Source organism: Marmota monax, unplaced genomic scaffold (assembly GCF_021218885.2).
Source record: "Marmota monax isolate L192 unplaced genomic scaffold, Marmota_monax_Labrador192_F-V1.1 WCK01_AAM20220418_F8-fsc00191, whole genome shotgun sequence".
Classification (NCBI taxonomy): Eukaryota; Metazoa; Chordata; class Mammalia; order Rodentia; family Sciuridae; genus Marmota; species Marmota monax.
In genome coordinates, this window is record NW_026693537.1 from 1,951,022 (window position 1) to 1,966,695 (window position 15,674).

Here is a 15,674-nt window from a genome sequence, read left to right on the forward strand (position 1 = left end):
GTGAGTCATTTGGGTCCAAGAACTCAAGACCACATTGGGCAACATAGCAAGACCCCAACATAAATAAATAAATAAATAAATAAATAAATAAATAAATAGTCAATCAAAAGTATACTCTAGAGAATTTGATAAACTTTTGATAAGACCATTTTGAAAAAATGCCAGTAGGTCTTGAATAAAGTTTGAAATCATCTTCCTTTAATTCCAAGTTTTGTATTACTTAACAAACTATTTTTTGAGGTGATGTAATACTATTAAGTATAATTTTGTGGGGCAGCTATCCTTTTAATAATACCTTTGAAAGTGTGCTGATGTAAGCACAGTTTCACAGTGTGACATGTTCAGTGTACTTGAACAGGGAACTTCAGGTGTTTTATCTTGTGCACGAGTTTCTGAATGGATGTGTTTTAAAGGGTCAGATAGGCAGGGCTGGATATTGGTCTCAGATTTGTTCTGACATTTAAAAGACTTTTGTCCTTTAATTTCCTTAGTGATTATCTAAGACTAGCCAAATACATAATCAATGTTATTTTAAGGAAAAAGTTATAAAACTAAAGGTAAGATATATTGTAGACAGAAACTTCTCAGTACCACATGTGATACCCAACTGACCTTGGCATTCACATTTGGTACATCACTACTTTTAGTTTCCTCCATGTAACTTATAAAGTAGAATAACTAAGGATTTGTCTTAAAAGTTTTTTCCCTAAATTGTTCTTCACAATTTTCAAGACCAAGTCTATAAACTGAGGCTCTGTAAGAAAGAGATTTTACAAAAGAACAGTAAAAACATTAAATGGTCTGTACTTTAGGGACCTCTTATTGACATCACGCTGATTAATGGTACAGATCCCAAGAGTAACTGCTTGTTTGCAAGTGTATCAATTTCTAGTGGTAGAAGGTTTGGAAAGCAGACTTTATTCACAAATTCAGGCCAATTAATTATTTTTTTTGTTGGCACTCAAAAGTAATAGGTTTGATGAGCATTGATTCATATAGCTTTTTCATTTATATGTGAATCAAGCAGAGAGCTGGTAATAATGTTCTTCAATTTCTTGGGTAGAGGAGCAATTGAATAGATATTACTGTTGTGTATACAGAATCCTCATAAGTCTCTCATACATTACAAACCCAGCTCATTATGGCTTCTTTTTTTTTTCTTTTGGTACCAGGAATTGAACCCAGGGGCGTTTAACCACCAAGTCTCATCCCCAGCCGTTTTTAATATTTTATTAGAGACAGGGTCTTGCTGAATTGCTTAGGGCCTCACTAAGTTGCTGAGGCTGGGTTTGAACTTGTGATCCTTCTGCCTCAGCCTCCTGAGTCAGTGGGATTACAGGTGTGTGCCACAGCACCTGGCTCCCCTTTGACTTTTGTTTATTCAGTCCCCAACTGAAGGACATTGAATTATTTCTGGGTTTAGGTAGTTATGCATAGAATTACCATAAACATTTGTGTATAGGTTTTTGTGTGTATAGGCCAATTCCTTTTCTAGATTATTTTATGCCTTGCTCCATAAATAATAATAGGATAAAACCCAAACATTTCAATCTACAAAATTGCAAGGGCTTCAGGTGAATTCTTAGATATATTTTCTCAATAGGAAATTCCTCATCTTGCCCCATCATACATAACCAAACTAGCTCCGTCTGCCATTAGTCTACTCCCATTTTCCAATTCTTTCGAACTTCAGAAAGTCTGTTGGCACTCTGGGAGTTTCTGTGCCCCTATTTTAATGTGTTACCTTCCATATTTAAAGAAAATACAGAGCAAGTAGTTCTAAGCATTCTGGAACTGTGAATATTCTTTTTTCCTAATTAGCAGAAGAATGAATGAATCTATAATTTTGTGTTGATGGATAAGGTATGTCTGAGAATAACATGAGACAATTGAAAAAATTGGATAGAATTACACAGGTTCTGCCTGTGTTGGAAGGAATGAGTATGAATTATTGGTGGTATCGTATAGTTCTTCAGGAATATAACTCTTGGATTTATTATTGACTCAGTTATTTTATAATTTAATTTAATAAATATTTATTGAGTACCTGTTAAGTGGCAGGCACTATCATAAACAAATCTTTTCCACAAGTTTTTATTATTACCATTTGAATATATTATGGAACTTTTTTTTTTTTTTTTTTAAACAGGAGCCAATTTTACAGCTCGATCTAGGCCCTTTGCTGTCTTGCCTGTGACTGGAAAGGAGAGGTCAACCATTCTGATGGCTGCTTCCCTGTGCTCAGTGGTCTCGTGGCTGGCTCTGATCTGTCTGGTGTGTTGTTGGCTTAAGAAAAGCAAAAACAGAAGTACGTGAATTTTTTGTTTTGGAGGGGGAAGGAATAAAAATATTTAGAAAAAAAATCTTGTATGTTTATTTTTTTATTTCTTCAAAGAGTAATGTTTGTGTGTTTTGCAATACATAAAACTATGTGGAGTCAAACTGTTCAATTAATATAGTAGAGACAAGGATTGCAAAATCTTAAATAATAGCAGCGACAAAATAATAAAAGCTCAAATTCATTGAATATTCACTATGTACCAGGCTCTAAGGACTTTAGATAAATTAATTATTAATGCCCACAACAACTCAATTATGCAGGTGATAAATATTATGCCTACAGTACAGATGTGTAGAATGAGGCATAGAAACGGCAAATAACTTGCCCAAGGTTACACAGCCACAAAGCATCCAGGCAGTTAGCTCCATGTCCCTCTCCCTGAAACATTATGTTCCATTGCCAGCTGACCCTGCAGAAAATGGGCTAAAGAATCACATAGAAACATCCTTTTCTCCTTCAAAAGAGGGAAACAAATGCTGGGCATTTTTCTCTGGAAACAAAGAAATTAAGTATGTCCTTGAATATTTCCCCAAAAGCAGAATATCTTTTCATTTTTTATTTTTTAAGCTGAGTCATTGAGGGAAGGGGGTCTCTGAAAGAACTTCTTTCTATCTTTCTAGATGGTTCTTAGGAAGAGAAAGAGAGGCAGATAGAGCATTAGTAAATCCCTTATACTAGCCAAACATTATGCTCCAGACCACCACATGTATTTATTATAACATCAAAGTTATAAGCAAGAATGAGTAAAAAAAGCCAAAGTTATAAGCCAATGAATAAAAGAGGCAAAAGGCAAAATAATAATAATAATAATAATAATAATAATAATAATAATAAAGTACAAAAGAGAAAGGAAAAAGTAGGTAGCACAGTTCTACCACCCAAATATTCGCTGTGCTTGAATTTCTGAGGGATCCTCAGGAAGGGTTGCTCACTTATCAGACCCTGTATCTGAACTTCACGATGGCCAGTTGGCCCTGCTTCTCTCTGTGTCCTGGTTATTTGGGTGGACAAACTGTCTGTGATTTGTTGAAATGCAGTTTTTTATTTTGTTTGGGTTTTAAATCCAATCATCTACCCACACCCCACCCCCGTGTGTGTGTGTTTGTGTGTGTGTGTGTGTGTGTGTGTGTGTTTGTAGTACTTTCGGTTTTGTAATAAACTTCTGTGTTTTTTTTTTTTTTTTACCTCAAGTGATCCTGTGTAACAGGTGATTTAATTCTCGGCCTCAATTTACTATCCAAACATACTAGCCATTTGAGGACTCTCATTAAGCTCTGCAGATCTTATCTCCTCTTGTTTGTTCCCTCAATGCTAGAAGTAGCTTATTCTTGAAGTTACTTGTATCTATTATCTCAGTCCTTTCTGTTCTTTAAAACTTTCAGTATCTGTGAGCACATTTCCTTATATTAAATCTCCACATTTTTCTGACTGGGTACATTCCTAGCTAGTTTAAAAATTATAAAGAGATGGAAAGAAAATTGACAAAAAATTTCACAACAGTTAGCTCTATATGAGTAACTTGCTTTTTCTTTTTTATGTTCTATACTTTATTTTCTGTACTTTAATTTCTAAAATTAGCATTTCATTACATTAGAATCAGATAAATGTACTGCTTTCTAACTTCCTCATAAAATAATTCTCCAATTCAGCTTATGTTCTATGCCAGAGTTGGCAAAATTTTTGTCTGAGGACCCTATTATACTGTCAACAATTATGGAGAACCTAAAGAATTTTTGTCTGTGTGGGTTCTATACATTAGCATTTCCAAATTAAAAATACAACAGAACATTTAGAGTTTATTTGTTAATTTATTTTGAAATAACAATAATACAGACAGTGAATGTAAGCATAATTAACACTTTTATTTTTTAAAAATCTATATTTTTCAGAAAAGACATTATGAATAAAAAAAGTGGCAGTTTTACAAATCTTTTAAATGTCTTCCTTAATGGGAGTCAGCTGGAATCTTCTAGCAGCTTCTACATTCAGTCTGTTGCAATGTATTGGTTTGTGCTGAAGTATATCAAGGAAATCCAGCATCATACAGCTATATAGTAGAAAAATGGAAAATAACTTATTAGGCTTTACAGATAATTGTGAATATTCTTTGACAAGAAGGACTTAAGGTCCACCTCAGTTGCACTATTACATGCACCTCTACTAGTCTACCGTGTATTTTTAAATGGAGCATCTACCCAGGCATGGTTTTGAAGCACTATTTCTTGATCATTTGATAGATAATTTTTCACTGAGTTTTGCTGGCTGCTAAATGTTGATATATATTTCCTTCTACAATTAAAAAAATCACAAGTGTTCATATTAGTCTGTAAGATTTTCAAATCTATGAAATTCATGGAAATTAATATGTTTTCCAGAATTCTAAGTTGCCCATGAAAACTTGATTTAATCACTCATGAAAAATGCTGTAAGTTCTTTCTTTCTTACCATCTTAGTTCCTTCATTTTAAAAAAGAAAACCTTTCAAATACCCAAATATTAATGACCAGTTTGTCCTCAATCATCCTTTTTAGTTCGGTGAGTAGAAATGGTGTTCCATAAAAATATCAGCAAGTTCAGCTTTAAACTCACCTATAAAATTATTTTCCCTTTAGGAAATCACTATTTATATTTTTAATAAAATTAAATCTCTTTATAGTTTCATCAGAGATACTCTTAAGGGAGATAGACTTTTTCTTTGTGGCTGTTGATTTTCATTTTGTTGACTGTGATTTCATCTCCAGGTATGTCCTTCCTGATCACACCTATCTCCAAACATTTACTTTCTCCCCCACAACAATCGCCTTTTCACACTACAACATAGCATTTCTTGACATTATGTTACAAATGTATTTATTTATCTCTGTCATCCATACTAGAACAAAAGCTCTATGGAAGCATGTATGGAGTATTTCTCATTCATCATAGTTTTCACAGTGCCCAGAACAGTATCTGGCATGAAAATGTAAATATGTTTGTGATGATTACATTTATTAAACAAATGAATGGAAAATTAAGTATATGTTCAGCCACAGATGGACATAAGATTTAAATTTTTCAGTCAAAAGCATGCATCTGTTTGAATTCTGTTGATTGTACCAATATCAATTTCCTGATGTTGATACTGTTTTAGTCAGCTTCACATTACTACAATGAAACCTGAGACAACTAACTTATAAAATGAAAAGGTTTATTTAGCTCATAGTTTGGGAAGTTCAAAATCCAAGACCAGATGGTCCCATTGGTTTGGCCTCTTCTAAGAATAACAGATAGAAGCACATCATCCAGGGAAGACCTATAGTAACAAATATTTACAGCTCATATTGGGTGGAGGGAGGGAGGGAGGGGAAAGAGGGGGGGGGAGGGGAAGGGAGGGAGGAGAGTACTAGGGAGAAAGAGAGACCAGGTCCCACAGTCTCCTTTGAGGTTATGTCCCTAGTGACCTAAGGACCTCTGAGAAGGCTCCATCTCCTAAGGGATTCACTACTTCCCAACAATGTCATCCTATGAACCAACCCTTTTTAGAATCTATAATTATTTCAAATCAAAAAGTTAAAAAAGTTAGTAACATTCTGTTAATTATTAGCTCTGTCCAACAGAAATATAACATGATCCACAAATGTGAAACACATAGTAATTTTCTAGTTATCATTCATCCTAATATAGTGAAAATATCATTTTAATGTGTAATGAATGAAAAAAAAAAAGTATATACCCCAGCACAGGATATTTTACTTTTTTTCAAAACCAGCTATGCATTTTATACTTAGGGCACATCTCCATTCGAGCTAGTCACATTTTAAGTGTTCAGTAGCCACATGCGACTACCACTGTTTTGGACCGACAGTTTTAAACTGTAATGTTGGTGATTGGTACATGGGATTCATTATTGCTTAAGTTCTGAATTTATTATATGCATTCTATTGCATGTATTTCACAAGGATACTGGGAGGAGGCTTAAAGAGAAACATTTTATAAATAAAAAATGTTCTTTTAATCAGAAGAAATAAATTTTTGTGTTAATACAGAAACAAAACCTGAAGAGGTACCTAAATCCCAGACTAATGATCAGAAGAACCATATCCATGTCTCATCCAAACGCCGTCGATCGCAAGAAGAAAAAGAAAAAGAAGATGCTTTGGCAGAACAAGGTGAGTTTAGACAATGCCAACAACTCCACAGAGGAGACTCACTGGGAACAAACTGTGGGTTCATTACCACCCCCCACGAATGTCAGTTTCTAAAGCAATTCTGTTAAAAGCCCTTACTTTTTGTTTTTTGTGACTTTTTTTCCTCAAGCAAGTATACCCCAGCATAAGAAGGTACAGGTTCAGCTGATTTTCTCAGCTAGTAACCAATTATTTAAATTGATGCTTATATAGTTTTTCTTAGTAGATTATTGGTTTAACATTTGAGTTGTTACATGAGAAAAGGGGAAACCAGAGTATAGGCATATAATCTTTCCCTCAGCTATTACAAAGCTGCCAATTTGGCAACATTATTGAATTTGGGAAAGCAGAGAGTGTAGTTGCCAAATACCTGCTATGCAAATTAGATTGAATGTGGAACCCTCAAGAAATAAGTCAGCTTTGCTATACCCTGCTTTGTCATTTAGTTGTATTTTTTTTAGCAAAATGCATGATTTGCCTATATTTTGCATTATGCCAGATGATTTTACTTGTTATAATGTTAAATTGCCATTAAAATTGGTGCCAAGCAAAGATTAGCATTTACCTTGGATCAATGCTCTGCCCTTGTCTGTTAAGGATGCATATAATAGGAATATAGAGCCCAGGACACAAGATGGTTTTGCCAAGTATGGCTACGGTGTATGAAAAACATTCATGTGATTTCCATGGGTCTGAAACATTTTAAAACATACTCTAAAAGAAAGAATGTTCTCTTTTTTTTCCAAGTAAGAATCAATTATCATATTTTCTGCTTGAAAAAGGAATACCAATCTTACTGAGTTCATGTTTAATCAAAATAGAGCAGCTCAGTGCACTGATGTGTGTGTGTGTTTTGGGGGGGGGGGGGTTTGGGTGTGTCTGTGCGTGCATATGTATGTATGTTTGTTTGTTTGTTTGCCTTTTTGTGTCTTTACCCATGGATAAAATGAGTTTCAAAAAAATTCCAGATTATCCATCTCCTGGACATAAAACAAATGTTAGTAGGAGGTGTGAGTTGAAGTATGAGTGGAGGAGATGAGAATGGAGATGGAGAGAGGGAACAGGTTCTTTCTAGGTGCCATTGAAGATCATTTTAATTTTGGCTTCTTGTCTTTCTTATTAATGGATAAGACTCTTGTCCATATTATTGCATGTAAACACAGGGCAGGTGTTTGAAACAGTGTCTGGACTTAGTTCTTGACATTCAGCTGCACTCTTCAGTGAATGGCAGGAACATTGCTGATCTCTCCCCTCATCTAATTTGGTCATCTACATGACTTTCAGTTGTCTCACTTAAATTAACCACATTAAACAGTCCACACACCTGGATGTTTTAATAAGGAACATTTATGTGGTGGCTTATTAATAAATTATCAGGAATGAGACAGGGACAGGGCTTCTTGGAAGAGGTTTATTAGAAAATCGACACTGAAAATAGAAAGATATGTTATCCAACCCGCCTCACTGTAATCCCTGTATCACAGTGGATTTATTTATTTATCACCTAAGCTTCTTCCAAATCTTAACAGAATCTTTTCCAAAGCAAATAATGAGGTATCATCTATAGTTTTTGAAAATTATTATCATCTACCTAATTATTTCTAGCTTGAAATAAATCTGGTTTTATTCCCCTATCTCCACAACATTTTGTTTTTCCTTTTCTCGTTCTGTTTTTAAACTTTTGGGGTGTACTATTAAAGTGGTTGGCTGTCTTGCTGCTTGGCCCTTTGCCATTACTAAGCATTATTATTGCATTTGAAATTATTTAGCTGATGGAACTATTACTACTAAATTTAGGTTGTAAGCTTATTGTGATATTACTTTTACCAAAAATCTCATGAAAGTAACAGGGTTTCTAGACAGTTGCTACAGAAGGATAAGGGAAGTAAGGTATATATATCTTATACTGTACTGTTCAGTGCTTTTGATGTAAAGAGTCATCTAAATCACCTTTCAAAATTCATGTCTGATCATGTTGCTCTGTTACGTATAGATTTAATGGATTCCCACTGTTGGTTGGAGGGGCAGGGGAGTGTGACGAGATTGGGCATGGAACCCAGGGTTGGACAGATAAGATTTAAATCTGACTTCCTTTAAATCTGACTTCCTGGAAAAAGATATTACTCATCTTTGTGACATTTAGGTGAGAACCTGCTGAAGTGTCTATAAGTACTATTTTAAATTTAATCTCCCCATAAATAGAAAATAATATTTACTTAGTACACAACAAAGTCTTGTCTGTACATTTGCAATGGGTGGTATCTGGCTGACTTTGTGCCTTCAAGCAAGACAACCTCTTTGCCCTTCAGTTTTTCTCATTGATAAAATTGTTATAATAATACTGCTTATTGATTAGGATTGTTATTGATATTAAGCCGGTTAACATCAGTAAAGCCAGCACAGAACAATTCCTAGCATACTGTAAACATTAACATATGTGTTATTCTTGTTACTCAAGACTCAAAATATTCAAGTCTTGTCTCTGTTCCATCTTTATGATCTCATTTTGGATTTTACCCTCTTGCCTCCTGCTGACAATTACCCTGGGATTTCTTTCCCTTCTTCCTTCTCATTTGCTTGCAAAGTTTCTTCAAATTGGACTTCTTTCCTTCATCTGTTAAAATTGCCTCCATATTAAATCACTGACTCAGATAACTTTTTTTTTTTTTCCAAGAAAGCTTTCCCCAATTACTCCTACTTCACTCATAACATTTTCTTCATTGGGTTCAACAAATCCTAAATATATGTCTCTGTGGCAGTACTATTGGTGTTGGGAATTTATCGGACAGATGACTCTCTGTTCCCACAGGCCAAAGGTTCGTCACCACAGCAATTTTGCCCTCCAGGTAGGGTGACTAACACAACCTGGTCTTCCCAAGTGCTGCCTCAGTTTTAAAGCGTAAAGCTTTGGGTCTGAGGAATTCCTTCAGCAGTAGACATATTGGGACAGTCTCCCATCCTACCTCCAGAGGATGTTTGCAATGACTGGGAACATTCTTTTTGTCATAGCTTGGGAGGACCAGGATATTATTGATAGTGAATAGAGATCAGGGATACTGTAAACATCATGTATTATAAATACCACCTTTCCAACACAAATTATCTGGCTCAAGATATCAGTACTACCAAGGATGCGAAACCCTGGAAAAAGATATTACTCATCTTTGTGACATTTAGGTGAGAACCTGCTGAAGTGTCTATAAGTTACTATTTTAATCTCCCCATAAATAGAAAATAATATTTACTTAGTACACAACAAAGTCTTGTCTGTACATTTGCAATGGATGGTATCTGGTTCCTTGTCCTGTATGAATTCCCAATATGGTTGGTACACAGGAATAGTATTTGGTGGACAATTGGAGAACAAGTTAATTCAATAAACAAGTGTAAAGCAAATGCAACAATATCTATTGGAAGAACTGAAATATGGTAGGGAATGTGAAAGGCAAGAATATCATTTTTCTGAGTTGAATGTTTAATCCTCTGAGTGCTAAATCACATCACACGGTTTCATATCTTACTTAGTGAAGGCTTGATTGTCCATTTTGCAGAAACTCTGGTTCATAGAAATGCCAGGAAAAGAGTTCTGCTTTGCCCTGTCAAAGCTCAATCTCACATCACTTTTACTCAATGGTTTCTTTGTTCCTTTAACTTGGTCAATAACATCCAAATCTCCCAATGTAGACATCTCAGAGTTATAGATCTTGAATTCCTAGTTCACTCTTTTTTTTTAAGAGAGAGAGAGAGAGAGAGAGAGAGAGAGAGAGAGAGAGAGAATTTTTTAATATTTATTTTCAGCGGACACAACATCTTTGTTTGTATGTGGTGCTGAGGATCGAACCCGGGCCGCACGCATGCCAGGCGAGCGCGCTACCGCTTGAGCCACATCCCCAGCCCACCTAGTTCACCCTTTCCCACTCTGTCCCTTTCTTGCTTATCAACCTCTATAATTTCCACTTCTTCTGTGTCCTTGAGTTTCCTCTCTTGTTGCTTTACCTCTCAGATGTGTCTACAGTTCAGTCACATTTACCACATTGCTGGCAGGTGTCTCTCCTCTTTCTCTTTCCCTTTCAGGACAGAATTCCCAATCTGTAACACAGGCTTCCCCATTTCAAAATGTTCTTCTCCAGTGTATCCGCATAGCCACAGTCTCCCATTTCTCCCAAATCCAGATCAAATACTTTATTTTCTTTTTTAAATTCTCTTTATCTAGAAGGAGAGGTTCCCATCTCTCAACTTCTAGAACTCTACCCTTGTTTACATAACACTTACTATGTAATGTAATTGTTCGGTTTCTCCTATCTTTTGTATAAATTCTGTATCTTTTTTAACCCCAAAAGCTCTTTACTATAGAGACTTATTGTTTTAGTTTTTTTTTTTTTTTTTTTTTGCTATGACCAAAAGACCTAAGAAGAACAATTAGAGGAGAAAAAGGTTATTTTGGGGCTCATGGTTTCATAGATAGGAGATTATTTTCTTTGGGGCCCAAGGTGAGGGAAAACATCATGATAGAAGAGGTGGCAGAGGAAAGTGGCTCAGGACATCATACCAGGAGGGAGAGCAAGCAAGTTCCCTTCACTAAGGACAAAATAGGAGCCCCAAAGGCACACCCTCAAAGACCCAACTCTTTCAGCTATATCCTACCTACTACCTACAGTTACTACCCAGTTAATCCCTAGAAGGGGATTAAGATGCTCATTAGGTTAATTGTTCTCATAACCCAATCTGTTCACCTCTGAACTTCCTAGCATTGTTTCAGATGTGGATTTTGGGGGACTCCTCACATCTAAACCAGACCAATTATGATATAAAACCACGAATAAATATTATTGAGTAAATGATGAAGATAGAGATGAAATGATTCTCCCTTCTTTCCGAAGACCCTTGGATCCCAGCAGTTGTTAAAAACTGGTGGAAAAGAATAAAGAAAAATTATCCTCAATTTCTTTAAAAACAGATCAACAACAGGATAATGCCCATGACTGACGACAGTATAAGGACTGCACATCACTGTTAGCAATGGGCAGAATGTGACATGGTGTTTCCTGCAGTGCTTTCTGCTGACTACTATGGCTGCCTCTCTCAGTTGTCTTGACAGTCCTCTGTCTTTGCAGATGTCAGTGCATTTTTCTCCAAATCTTGCACTGATGTTTGGCCACTCACGAATTTTATTTGTAGAATCCATACATCCAATGTTGGGAATTAAAATTCTACATGTTAAAAAAAAGCTTGCCTTTATACATATATGATTATGAACTTCAACTTCAGGGACTCCTTATCTATATCATTTAGAGACTGTTAACTATATCTGATATGCTTCATGAATGTGGAATAAAAAGGACTGTTTATGAACTTATCTTTTGTGAGCATCAATCTAAAAGAATGCCACAGGGTGAAGAGGAGAGAGATGGCTTCAAGGTGTTTAGAAGTAAGGAACAGCTGAGACATTTCCCAAGCTCTCAGAAAAGTAGAAATATGTTTGGAATTCATTAATGAATAACATGTCTATATCACATAAGGAAAAAAGATAAGAACATCCCCTATTCTAAAACCATGAAAAAAAATTAGCACTTATTCAATAAGAAAAGCTTAATAAACTTATAATGGTTTGGATATGAGGTGTCTCCCCAAAACAGCTCATGTCTGAGAAAATGTGAGAACATTTAGAGGTGAAATGATTGAGTTATGAGACCTTTCACCCAATCAGTGAATTAATCCCCTGCTAGGGATTAGCTGAGTAGTAATTGAAGATGGATAGGGTGTGCCTAGAAGAGGTGAGTCATTAGGGGCATGCCTTTGGGGTACATACTTGGTAAACTGAGCTTAGTTCCTCTCTCTGCATACTGATCACCATGTGAGCTACTTCTTTCCAACATACTCTTCTGCCATGATGTTCAACCTCACCTCTATCTCCAAGGAATGGAGCCAGCTGTCTATGGACTGAGACCTCTGAAACTGTGATCCCTCAAATAAACTTTCCTCCTCTATGATTGTTCTGGTCAAGTCTTTTGGTCACAGCAGTGAAAAGGTTTACTAAAAGAGAAATATTGCTAAATAAGTGTTTGAACACTATGAAATATTATATTTAACAATGGAATATTAGAGTACTTGCTACTGAAATGAGGACACATTGTGTAATGCTGAGGAATGTAGGTAGAGATAAATTAAAAGGACAATGTTGGAGATGGTTTGCAGATGATATAATTGTTGGAGGTAACTGCTATAGTTAATAATTAACTTGAGTAACTTATTCAAATAAAATGTCAATCTATAAAGACATAATATTTTATAAATGCTAAATAAACATCTTTTCCTTATAAGTTTATTCTGCCTCAGGTATTTTATTATATTTTTATTTATTTATTTATTTATTTTGTACTGGGGGTTGAATTCAGGGGCATTCTACCATTGAGCCACATACCCAGCCCTATTTTGCATTTTATTTAGAGACAGGGTGTCACTGAGTTACTACGAACCTTGCCATTGCTGAGGCTGGCTTTTAACTTGCAATTCTCCTGTCTCAGCCTCCCCAGACACTGGATTATAATCCCACTGTGCCTGGGGTATTTCATTATAGTACACAAAATGGACTGCTACAAGAAATTAGGAGTACGTAGTTACAAAATGTGATAAAATATACAACAGTGGCCAAGGGATATGATATCTTGGGAACAATATTAATGAGAGATGTGTTGAAGGTATATAACAATAAGATGTGTTTTGCTGAGTAGTTTAAAGAGAAAACATGAATGTAAAAGGAAATATGTTTGTATTTAGACTGACTAATATTTCAGGGACCTCAATTATTTATAAATTAGCTTGGTTTTAATGCAATTTCAATAATTTTGCACAGTGTAAAGTGGCATAAGATGAATACAAAGTTCATCAGAAAGTACAAACCAATGATACAAAGCAAATTTTCTAAAAGAAATTGATTTTTTGACAATGGGAATGTGTAACTCTAGCAGAGAAATAATATTTATGTTACTATTCTTAGTAAAATGTGATACTGATAAAGGAATACCCTAATGGAAATAGCCCCAATGAGTGTGTGTGTGTGTCTGTGTGTGTGCGTGTGTGTGTGTGTTGTGTATGTGTTAGGGTGTACATATATTCTTGTGTTGTATCACATTATGTACATATATATGCATATATGTATATTGCATAAGTATAGGTTATAATTATATATTATACATAATAAATATATGTTAGGTATAAAAATGTAATACATGCTTAAAAATAGATTAAAGCAGTCTATACATAGAGCTAAATAATTTGACTATTTAGAATAATTATTAACCTAGATTCTCACTTCAAAAAATATACCAAAGTAAATTCCAGAAGCGTAAATGAGCTGAGTTTGATTTACTAAAATGCATTCATTGTTAGAGGAACAGAAAATCAATGGAACAGAGATCACTTGTGATTCAATGTGGGAGACTAACAGTATGTTTTCCTTCCTTTTATTTTCTCTAATTTTTATAACTTTTGATTGACAATCCATTGCTTATTAAAATAAATGATAACTTTCCACTTAAAGGAAAAGTAGTCTAGATAACACTGGTGATATTGTTTACTAATTACTGCATATGTATTTTCTAATATGTGGGCAAGGCGTTTTCCTTTATCAATAAATGATAGAATCCATTTTTGACATATTAGTTGTCCACTTCTCTTCCTCAGACCATGTTTAGACTTCAAAAATGTCAACTATTTTGAGACTGCTTATTGAATCTCCAAGTCTTCTAACACTGAACACTGCACATGGAATTGGCGTGAGAAAAATAGAAGGGAAATTCATTACTAATGCTCTGATAGCAAAAGAAGCCAGCGACCAGCACTCACAGCAATCTTAAAAAGCAAGGGCATAGTGTATATTCACTGCTCTTGAAAGTTTCATAAGCTACAAGATGTTAAGAAGAGCTGGAAAAATTGCAGCCGATTGTAGGTTTACCTGGAAGCACCCCAAATCAGACTGTAGGTGTACCTGGAATCACCCCAAGCCAGTAAGGGCCTCATTTTGTAGAGAAGGGATATATGTGCCCCATATTTGGTCTCATTCTCCCTAAAACTTGATCATACCTACCAATGGAACTCTATGAAGCATGGGTACAGGCAATTTGAAATCTCCTCTTTCCTTTCTAATGGAAACTCATCAACCAGGCAGTGATGGGAAGAAGGCATGTTAATTCATATGTTTTGATACTAGCTATCCTTCCTTCCCTAAAACCCAAACATTCAACTGAATGCCTTAGGACACATATCTGCTATAAATTCATTTTTTATCTAATTTGTCTGAGATCTAAGCTTCCTGTGGAGGTCCTAGATCAAAGGAGCTGATTCCTTCTGATGTCGGCACTGACATGTAATGTGTGCTGACTTAGTTCTGTCTATAACCTCACAGTGGGAGGTGGCCAGCCTCCCTGGGCACCTTTACACAGTGAACTTTCATTTCAGCTGGGGAGTCTGTCAGGTATGTTGCTGATTGGAGCGTCCATGTAAATAATTTATGGGAGACTTTTAAATGTTTTGGGGTCTGCAAAAGAAAGCTAGGATTGCATTAGTCTTTTATGAAGAAGTACAGACTTGAAGAACAAGGGGGGGAAATATTTCCAATGAAAGTCTCTCAAAAACAGGATAACAATATTTTCAATGGCTTAAAAATAGGTGACTTGTAGCATTTGATTCATCTTACACAAAGTGCTATTGGTTTTACCAAGGGATTAAAATTCAAAGCCTCTTTTCCTTTTTTAAGTTTGCTTCTACCTGACAATTTATTCTTCTTGTTCTTTGGTTATTTGCTGATCCTGATAAACTATGCCTTTTCCTCCTGGTGAGAGCAGTAATTATGGAGATGATACCAAGCCCAGTGCTTGGTATAGAACTGGGCATAATGAGCGAACAGGGTTGATAGCACAAAATATCTCCTTCCCTAAAGGCACTCAAAGTCCTAAGAGGAAGATGGGACTGTCACACGAAGAAAGGTGACCAATAATAGAAACAGCAGCACAGGTCAAATGAGAAACTCCAGTCAACAAGTATTGAGGCATAAATCAATGTAGTTGAGCTGTCAAGAAACACTTCTGGAAGGAGTTTCAGATCCCATAGGAAAACTAGAGTAACCGGAAAGTTCTCACAGCTCCAAGCAAGAGAAATCCTCCAGGCAGG

At 35.6% G+C, this 15,674-nt stretch overlaps 1 protein-coding gene across 2 annotated transcripts in view; it reads left to right on the top strand.

The window, feature by feature from the left end:
• Positions 1-15,674, top strand: part of Pkhd1 (PKHD1 ciliary IPT domain containing fibrocystin/polyductin) — a 420,823-nt gene that overhangs the window by 400,229 nt on the left and 4,920 nt on the right. For both annotated transcript variants that reach the window (XM_046458594.2, XM_046458595.2), the window contains 2 exons: positions 2,150-2,308; positions 6,366-6,488. In XM_046458594.2, coding sequence (XP_046314550.1) covers positions 2,150-2,308; positions 6,366-6,488 — 282 coding nt within the window. The remainder of the gene's footprint in view (positions 1-2,149; positions 2,309-6,365; positions 6,489-15,674) is intronic.